The 10,576-nt window shown below is 40.1% G+C and overlaps 1 protein-coding gene across 9 annotated transcripts in view; it reads left to right on the top strand.

The window, feature by feature from the left end:
* Positions 1 to 10,576, top strand: part of snx14 (sorting nexin 14) — a 163,175-nt gene that overhangs the window by 100,129 nt on the left and 52,470 nt on the right. For 8 of the 9 annotated variants that reach the window (XR_007262828.1, XR_007262829.1, XR_007262830.1 and 5 more), the window contains 2 exons: positions 2,523 to 2,606; positions 4,516 to 4,616. Coding sequence is in view for 5 of the 9 variants with exons in the window: in XM_048600731.1 (XP_048456688.1) it covers positions 2,523 to 2,606; positions 4,516 to 4,616 (185 nt within the window). In the remaining 4 variants the exon portion in view is untranslated. The remainder of the gene's footprint in view (positions 1 to 2,522; positions 2,607 to 4,515; positions 4,617 to 10,576) is intronic. The other variant, XM_048600730.1, reaches the window with a different exon arrangement.

Genomic DNA, 10,576 nt, shown 5'->3' with positions numbered 1-10,576 from the left:
ATCTGAGACAACAAGGTGTAGAGCTGGATGAACACAGCAGGCCAAGCGGCATCATAGGAGCAGGAAGGCTGACGTTTTGGGCCTAGACGCGATGAAGGGTCTAGGCCTGAAACGTCAGCCTTCCTGCTGCTTGGCCTGCTGTGTTCATCCAGCTCTACACCTTGTTATCTCAGGATTTCATGTTGCAGCTTTATAAGACTTTGGTTAAGCCACGCTTGAATATTGTGTTCATTTCTGGCTGCCGCATCACAGGAAAGACATGGAGGCTTTAGAGAGGGTGCAGAAGAGATTTACCAGGATGCTGCCTGATTAGAGGGTATGAGCTATAAGGAGAGGCCAGAAAAACTGAGGTTGCTTTCTCTGGAGTGGCAGCAGAGACTGAGGGAAAAATTGATAGAAGTCTATAAAATTGGCATGTGTGAATAGGGTTGATGGTCAGAATCTTTTCCCCAGAGGTGAAGTGTCTAAAACTAGGGGGCATGCTTTAAAATAAGAGGAGGTAAGTTCAAAGGAGACGTGAGGGGCAGTTGTTTGACTGTGTGTGGAACGTGCTGCTAGAGGTGGTGGTGGAGGCAGATGTCATAAGGGCATTCAAGGGACTTTTACATAAGCACATGAATATGCAAGGAATGGAGGGATATGCGCTAAGGGCAGGCAGGAGGGATTAGTTTCATCTGGCGTCACGTTTGGCACAACATCGTGGGCTCAAGGGCCTGTTCTTGTGCTGTACAGTTCTATGTCATAAGTCACTGTGCTTAGAGCTGGTGCAGACATGTGCATCAAACGGTCATCTCCTGCACCATAACAATTCTGTGAAGTCAGCCTGTAAGGATATGAAAGAGCAGACCAGAGAAGCAGAAAAATTGCTGACTGTATTGTTTGTGCAGAATGTGGGTGGAAGTTTGTACTCTGATTGGAGATCCTAAAATTAACGAGAATCTAAACAAGGCTGTAAGCTCTGCTAGGCCTCTTTCTGAGGAAAGAATCTACAGGGTGGTCTTCATAATGAAAATTGCTCCTGGATTAGAAACTACCCAGACTGGGAAAGGAAACAGGCTTTTGGGAGTAGAGAATATCTTTGGAGAGAGAATAAAATGGTCACATTAAAGACAAAGTAGATGCTATTGAAATGTCAGAAAATGTGCACTTGAAGCTGCCTCCAGTTACAAATTTGTTAATTTATTGTATGTTTTCTGGTTCAAAACATGGAAATGCTGCCAAGATTCCGGTCACTTGTCTTTCTGAGGAGGCTATGATTACCTGGGATAATTCTCTAATTCTGACCTGTGTCAAATTCAGCAGTGGAGTATTTGAAATACACTGTGTAAAAACCAATTTTGAATGACACCTTTTTTATAATTCTAAGCAATTAAGGTAAACTTCCCAGTTGGAGTATTATTTTAAGCTGGTTTGTCTTACCACAGTTTAATCTTTTGTTAGTTAGAGCTCCATCCAAAAGCAGTTGTTCCATATTTTTGTTTACTTGGAGGTGCAACATCAAACTAACTGACAAAACACGTTTGCTTCGTTATAGTTTGAAACCAGCATAAATATTGAGTTTATGGCAGGAAAAAAGTAGCAATTAATGTTAAATAATGGAACCTTTCCAAAAATAGTACTGAAACAGGATTAAAGCAGAGTTGCTACAGAGTTCCAAGTTGTTATGGAAAATTCCTTTGCTGAGGATGCTATTGCTGGTACAACCACCTTTTGCAATACCATACTCAACCATGAAATATAAGTGGGAGTAATCAATACTTTTTACAATCTTTGATCACGGCCTGTTTTTTGCTGGTAGTGATGATGCACATCAACCCTCCCTCAACCAATACTGATAAACGACTCCCACTGCAAGGAAGTCAGAACAAGGGGGTGTAACCTTAAAATTGTCTCCTCCCCCTCCTCCCCACCCCGACACTGCTACCAAGCCCCTTAATTCAGTTAACCCTGATCTGAAATGTTAAATGTTTTTCTTAGTAACAAAATACAGATTTAACAAACAAACATTTTTAATCACTGTCAAAACATAATGTAAATAATGTTTCAGAAATAGTAGGAACTGCAGATGCTGGAGAATCTGAGATAACCAGGTGTAGAGCTGGATGAACACAGCAGGCCAAGCAGCATCAGAGGTGCAGGAATGTACTACTTTGAATGGGCATGATATGCTGATATCTGAGCTTTCATGTTTGCGCCTTCAACATTTCATTAAGTTGAAATGGTAATTGCTAAAAACTTGTAAATACCGTATCATCCAAGTGAGTTAAATCTGTATTGTTGGCTAGAATTTCCTTTGGTTTCTTTATTTAGTGAACATCTTTTGTTACACCCTGAATGTAATATTTCTTTTGCACTGTCCTAACTTTTTTTCTTGGTCTTCAGCATTCTTAACTGCACAACTGTAGCTGCTCCTCAATGTGTTTAATCATAGCAACAAGAATTATTTTGGTTCTCACTTTAGATTTAACTGAGTTCCTTTAATATTTCTACAGTCCTCTAATTGATTGTGCTCTGTTTTTCAGAAGGACATGAAAATGAAAACTGCTTTGTTTACCGAAGATATTTTGAATTTTACGTCCTAGAGTCGAAGCTTACAGAGTTTCATGGTAAAGTGATGAAGAAAATATACTTTATCCAGTGAATCAGTTTGCATCACAAATTTAAAACAGCAGTATTTACTTTTGATTACAATCTAATTTGTGACTGTGAAACTTGTTTCACATTTACATCCATTTTTTGAGATGGTGAGATATGTATTTTGTTAAATATATACGTGATTCATCTAGTCATGAATTTACAGTCAAGTAGTTATAACTTGTTTTGTAGGACAATAAATAAACCACTTGAGTATCTTGATGTGAGAAACTTTCAAAAATGAAATGTAAAATGCAAATCTGGGAAGCATTATTAACCACCATTAGTTAAACTATATGTGGAACTTCTTGTATCAAAGACATGGTCACTCATGTCCATTAGCTCCTTGCACTGATTGCCCCTTTGGTTTCAAGTAGGTCCCACTCTTTCCCTGGTAATCCTGTTACTCTTAATATGCTGATAAAAAGCGTGGAGGTTTTCCTTGATCCCAAATGCTGAAAATATTTTGAGACCACTGTTTGCCCTCGACTTCCTTTTTTAAACAGCCTCCTACTTTTGAAGAGCCTCTCCTGTTTTTAATGCGTTGTACCTGACATATGCTTTCTTCCTTTTCTTTATCAGACTCTATATCCCTTGAAATCCTGGATTCCCTGGGCTTGTTGCCCTTGCCCTTCACTCTGAGAGGTACACACTGACCCTGAATTCCTTCTGTACTACTTTTTAAGAGACTCCACCTTTCCAAATACTGACCTACCTGCAAGTAACTGCTCCCAGTCTGTTTTTGCAGATACTGTCTAATGAATTGAAATTCACCTTTTCTCAAGTTAGACACTTAACTGCGGTGCTATCCTTGTCCTTATCCCTTTCCATAATGATTCTGAAAAGATTGGGGTCACTATCCCCATAATGCTCATCCAGTGAAACTTTAACCACTTGCCTAGCTTCTTTCCCTAGCATTAGCTGTAGCACTGCTCTAGTAAGACTATCTATACATTGGCACAAAAAGCTTTCCTAGATGCATGTTAAAAGTTCCACCCTGTCTAATCCTTTCACACTGAAGAAATCCTAGTGTTAGCAAAGTTGAAGTCCCCTACAACTGTAACCCTATTTCTCTCGTACCTTTCTGTGATTTGCCTACATATCTGCTCCTATGCCTCCCTGTTACAGTTGGGAGGCCTTTAGTATAACCACAGCAAGGTAGTCACCCTTTTGTTTTCATTTTTAAGCCCTGTTCAGGTGGCCTCTTTGAAGACTCTTCTAGGACACCTCTCTTCATTACAATGCAATGCCCCCACCTCAGCAGCATTGAAGCACAGCAAGTCAGGATGGTGTGTGGCTTGGAGGGAACTTGCAGATGACGGTATCTGCTGCCTTTTCCCTTCTAGGTGGTAGTAGTCATGGGTTTGGATGTGCTATCTAAAGAACCTTGTAATGTTACTGCAGTAAATCTGTAGATAATATACACTCCTATTGTATGTAGATGACAGTGGAAGTGAATATGAAGATTCGGCTGCCAGTCAAGCTGGCTGCTTTGTTCTGGGTGGTGGCAAACTTATTGTTAAAGTTGTATTTATCCAGACAAATGGCTGACTTGAGTCCTGTAGATGGTGAACCGGGTTTAGAATTTGGAATCGTGTAACTTGCTGCAGAGTTGATCTGCAGGATTACAATTAGAAACAGAACCTGTATAATGAAGCAGACCGAATGAACTGAATGTTTGTTTTTGTTTTTTTTTCTTGTCTTTATTCCTTATTAATTAGCTTGATTCAGAAATAGAAACTGCCAGAATGAACTATCAAATCACTATAGGGTGCAAGTAGAGAGTACCTAGGTTTCTGTGTTTTGCTAGTGGATTAGCTCAACATCTAGAAAACCAAAAGAATGCATATCTATTAGCAATTCATTGATTTGTGCTTTTAGGATCTTTCCCAGACGCACAACTTCCTTCAAAGCGGCTCATTGGATCCAAGAACTTTGACTTCCTAAATTCTAAACGAGAAGAGTTTCAGGAATATCTGCAGGTACATAAAATTTAGCTTGTCGATGCATTTTAATTTGAGTGCAGTAGTAGGGATGACTTACTGCAGTCTTAAGAGGAAATAGTTCTTCACTTGATGGTTAGTGAACCTGCGGAATTCTCTACCACAAAATCCCGTGGAAGCGAAGTCACTGAATATATTCAAGGAAGAGAAATTCCAAGATTTTAAAAGGGTATGGGGCTAAAGTGGTAATATGAAATTAAGATAGAGGATCAGCCATGTTCTCATGAAGTGGCAGAGCAGGCTGGAAGGGCTGAATGGCGTACTCCTATTCCTAGTTTCTACGTTTCTACCATGCTTTGAGTATACTGAGCATGACTTTTAACTGCTGTGATGTAAACTGAAATTTACTTGTATAAATATTAATGTTATTTGTTGAGTTTGCATTTTTGGTTTTTTGTGTTGGTAACCAGGTTTTCTATACTGAAGTTGTTAATTAACTTATAATAGTTAATATTTAATAGACAGAGGGAAGTTGAGGAGCAAATGTGTAGAGAAATCTTAGATATATGAAAGAATAGGGTTGTAATAGGAGGGGATTTTGATTTCCAAACATTAACACTATGGCAGTGCCAGTCAAAGAAATGGATAGTGAGGAATTTGTTAAATGTGTTCAAGAAAATTTTCCTTTATATAAATGTACCTACTAGAAAAAGAGCAAAACCTGACCACCTCTGAGGAAATAAGGCAGGGCAAGTGACTGGGGTTTTAGTTGGGGAGCATTTTGGGACTAGTGATCATAATCCTATTAGTTTTAAAAAGTTATGGAAAAGGATAGACCTGATCTAAAAGTTAAAGTTCTTAATTAGAGTGAGGCACATTTTAATGGTTTGAGAAAAGAACTTTCTAAAGTTGATAGAAGGAGACTGTTCGCAGGTAGAGGGATGACTGTCAAGTGGGAGGCTTTCAATGGTGTGATAATGAGAGCTCAGAGATATTATGTTCCTGTTAGAACGAGGGATTAGGCTGGTAAGAGTAGGGAACAATGAGGTTCTAGTTAAGAATAAGAAAGATCATCTATTAGATAGCGACAACTGAGATCGAATGAATCTCTTGAAGAATATAAAGAGTACAGGCATTCTTAAGAGGAAATCTGGAGAACGAAGAAGGAATAGGAGATGACCATATCTGCCAAGGCTAAGGATAATCCAAAGAGATTCTGCAAGTACATTTAAGAGCGAATGATCAACTAGAGAGAGAATAGCACCCCTTAAAGATTGATGAGGTTGTCTGTGTTGGACCTCGGGCGATGGGAGACATAGTAAATGAATATTGCTCTTTAGTTTTTACTTTGGAAAAGGAGATGGAAGCTAGAGAACTCAGAAATAAATATTTATGTTTTGAAAACAGTTCAGATTACAGAAGAGAAAGTGCTGGAAGTCTCCGAAAACACAAAGGTGGTTAAATGTCCAGGACCTGATCAAATGTATCCCAGGACATTGTGCACAGTTAGGGAAGAAATTGTAGGACTCCTAATCGAAATACTTGTAACATCTATAACTTCGTGTGAGGTGCCAGAGAACTGAAGAGTGGTTAATGTTGTGCCTTCATTTTAATAAAGGCTGTAAGGAGAAGCCTGGGAACTATAGACCTGTAAGCATGGCATCGGTGGTGGGTAAGTTATTGGATGTGATTCTGAAAGATAGGATTCACGTGCATTTGGAGACGCAAGGGGTGATCAGAGATAGCATGGTTTTGTGCGAGGGAAATCGTATGTCTCAAACTTGATTGAATTTTTTAAGGAAGTAGCCAAAAAGATTGAGGGTGTAGTGGTAGACGTTGTTCACATGGACTTTGTTACAGCCTTTGACAAGGTTCGGCACGATAGCTTATTTAGTAAAGCTAAATCATGTGATTGAGAGAGCTTGCCAATTGGATACAAAGCTGGCTTGATGGTTGGAGACAGGCTAGTGGTGGAGGCCTGTGACCAGCGATATTCCACAGGGATTGGTAATGATCCACATTTGTTTGTCATTTATATGAACGATTCGGGTAAGAATATAGGAGACATGGTTAGTAAGTTTGCGGATGACGCCAAACTTGGTGGTATGATGGACAGTGAAGGAGGTTATCTAAGATTACGAAAAGATCTTGTTCATTTTGGTCAACGGGCTGAGGAGTGGCAAATGGAGTTTAATTTGGATAAATGCGAGGTATTGTATGTTGGTAAAACGAACAAGGGCAGGACTTGTACAATTAATGGTAGGGCCCTGTGTAGTGCTATGGAACAGAGACCTAGGGGTGCAGGTACATAATTCTTCAAAATTTGCATTGGACAGGGTGTTAGGGAGGCATTTTAGCATGCTTGTCTTCATTGCTTAGACCATTGAGTGTAGGAGTTGGGACATCATTGTAAGGTTGTACAGGATGGTGAGGCCTCTTCTGGAGTACTGTGTGCAATTCTGATTGCCCTGCTGTAGAAATTATTAAATTAGAGAGGTTTCGGAAAAGATTTACCAGAATGTTGTTAGATTGGAGGGTTTGAGTTTTTAAAAAATAGGCTGGATAGACAGGGACTTTCTTCACTGCAGCGTAGGAAGTTGAAGGGGGACCTTTTATAGAGGTTTATAAAATCATGAGGGGCATTGATAAAGTGAATAGCAGGGGCCTTTTCCCTAAGGGGTGGGGGGAGTTCAAAACTAGGCATATTTTTAAGGTGAGAGGAAAAAGATTTTAAAAAGTACATGAAGGGCAACCTTTTTTACATGGAGTGGTTCGTGGGTGGAATGAACTGCCAGAGGAAGTGATGGATGCAGTTACAACATTTAAAAGACATTTGGAAAAGTACATGACTAGGAAAGGTTTTGAGGGTTATGGGCCTAATGCAGGCAAAGCGGGACTACTTTAGTTTAGTTTGGGAACATGGTCGGCATGGACTAGTTTGACCAAAGGGTTTGTTTGTTTCCTCGCTACTACTCTGACTCCACTTTGTGAGTATTTCCATAACCTTGGTGACTTGCATCAGAGATGATTTCTGAAGCCTGGCTGTGGAGTGAATGGTTGTGCATTGCTAGTCAACTTTTGTTTATTTAGATTATTTGACAACTGTGCTTGTTAAATAATTTGTCCTCAAAGGTTTGTTACTGTATTCTGGATTTTCTTTTAACTTGAGGGTAACACCCGTAGCTGAGACAGATTTTTAGCTTAACTTTTTACTTTGAGTGGGACAGTCTTGTTAAGTCCTTGGAACGGAATGGCTGTTGAGGACAATGCTTCTGAGACTAGAATGATAGACAAAGTGAATTAGATTGGATTGAAAGCTGAGTACCGTTAAGCTCGTGTGTGTTGTCTTCAGGAAGGAACGATCACAGTTCCAGTCCAGAAGTTGAAGTCTCAAGTGACTTGAACTTGCAGGCACTGAGGTGTGACTATTATGAGTGGTGTTTTGGAACTGTACCAGGGAATCATTTTAGGTACTATATAAAAGTTATTCTGTTGCTTTTCAATTTATGAAAAAAGTCTTGGGATAAATGGGTTATACTTTTTTTTATACTTTTACTGTGAATTTTAATTGTCTCAACCCAGCTGATGTTATTACTAGATGAGTCAAATCCCAGCCTGCACTTATATAGGTCTTTCTATTACTGCAATTGGTCTTCCATTTAATTTGCAACAACTAGCTTTAGTGTGCCTGTTTTATTACTTGTTATTTTCTTTATATCATGTTTACGTTCTCCCCTTTTATTTTTACTATTTTGGCTGTTTACCCTAAAAACTATACTTCTAAATTCACATGTTGAAACAAATCTCTCATTGGTAACAGCTCAGGAAATGATTCTTATCCCTTTTTCTTTTGTTCCTTTATTCTAAGATTTTCTTTCTCCATGTCATGTTACCTGAGACCCCTCTCTTTGAAATTCAAACTTTTTGACCTCTGTTTCTTCTCTTGTAATTAACAATTTCATTTTTCATTTTTAACTGAATCTCAGCTACTTCTATCATTAAACATTTCAATTTCACCTCAAAATGATGGGTAACCTTTTAAACACCTCACTGTTTTTATTTCAACATTCAATGTATTTGTTAACTTTCTTCAACGTTATTGAAAGATTTGAAACAATCCACTTGTGTTTCTACTCCCAGAAAAGTCAAAGCATTTTGAAAGTCAAGTTTGTGTAATATAGTCAACAACAGTTCTCTTGTATGTCCATGCTGCCACATATTTATTTAAAGATTCCTCCTAAATTTAAATAAGTCCTATCCTGCCAAGAGCAGGACTTCACTATGATCCCAACTAATGGTAATATTTAACGTGACAGATTCTAGCGTTTAACCTGACTTGGTAAATCATAAGTTTAACTTTTGCAACTGCGTACTGTGGTAGTTATCACTGAAAGTATTCGCAGTGGGCTAAGGTGCTTTCAGTACAAGTTTTATTACGTAAAAATCAAATGAAGCTATGTAAAAGTGAATTTGAAGAGATTGAGACATAAACAGCAAAACACTCTAGCCTGTATTTTGTCGATCAATCCCTTGTGCAAAATGCATTGCCTCACACTTTTCTCTATTAAGTTCCATCTAGCAGACTGTCTTTGTAAGTTCTTGACTTGCAGTACTGTACCTCAACTCACCAATTTTCACAGGGGTGCTCCATCCCAATCATAAAACGGTAGGTGTCCTTGTTGTAAGCCCTGCATGTAGAATTAGAAGGCTAGGTAAGTTGCAGGTCAACACAAATCAAACTTGCTGTAATGCAAATTGGATCCTTCAGAAAGTTCTTAGAGTACAGGACATTGGTTAGGCCACTTCTGGAATACTGTGTGCAATTCTGGTCACCCTGCTATAGCAAAGATTTTGTGAAACTTGGAAGGGTTCAGAAAGATTTACAAGGATGTTGCTGTGGTTGGTGGGCTTAAGCTATAAGGAGAGGCTGAACAGGCTGGAGTTATTTTTCCTGGAACGTCTGAGACTGAGGGGTGACGTTATTGAGGTTTATAAAATCATGAGGGGCATGGATGGGGTGAGTAGCCATCCCCTACTTTCAAGCCCTACCCATACACAGGATCTGTTCAGATGAGGAGGAACACAACGGACAACTGAAAGTGCTGAAGGGCGCTCTCGTAAGAGCGGGATACGATGCTCAACTCATCAATTGCCAGTTCTGACGTGCCACAGTGAAAAACCTCAGAAGACAGACTTGGGATATACCTGATGGGGTACCCTTTGTCGTCCAGTACTTCCTAGCAGCGGAGAAACTCCACCACGTTCTTCTCAGCCTTCAACACATCGTCGATGACAATGAGCACCTCGCCAAGAACTCCCTCCGTCTCCACTTCTCTCCTTCAAACAACCATCAAACTTTAAACAGACCATTGTTCGCAGCAAACTACCCAGCCTTCAGAACAACATCAACCACACCATTCAACCCTGTAATGGCAATCTCTGCAAGACATGTCAGATCATTGACATGGATACCATCACACGTGAGAACACCACCCACCACATGCATGGCAGATACTAATGTGAGTCAGCCAATGTTGTCTATCTCATACACTGCAGGCAAGGATGCCCTGAGGCATGGTATTTTGGCAACCATCCAGATGTTATGACAATGGGCGAATGGGCACTGCACAACAGTCACCAGATAGAGATACTCCCTCCCAGTGGGGGAACACTTCAGCGGTCAAGGACATTCGGCCTCGAATCGCTATGGCGGACTTCAGGATACAGAACAAAGCAGAGTTGCCGAGCAAAGGCTGATAGACAAGTTTGGTACCCATGAGGCCGGCCTCAACCGGGATCTTGGGTTCGTGTCACACTATAGGTGACCCCACCACAGTGTATACACTCAAACGCGTGTGCATAAACACACACTCTCGTACATACTCTCAGTCACACTAACCCTGTCTCGTACATACTCTCAGTCACACTAACCCTGTCTCGTACACCTGTGTGGCTCTCCACACGCTCTCCACACGCTCTCCACACGCTCTCCACACGCT

This window comes from Rhincodon typus, chromosome 9, assembly GCF_021869965.1.
Source record: "Rhincodon typus isolate 14 chromosome 9, sRhiTyp1.1, whole genome shotgun sequence".
In the NCBI taxonomy this organism is placed as follows: Eukaryota; Metazoa; Chordata; class Chondrichthyes; order Orectolobiformes; family Rhincodontidae; genus Rhincodon; species Rhincodon typus.
Note: the sequence above shows the minus strand (reverse complement) of the source record. Positions and strands in the feature narration are given on the sequence as shown.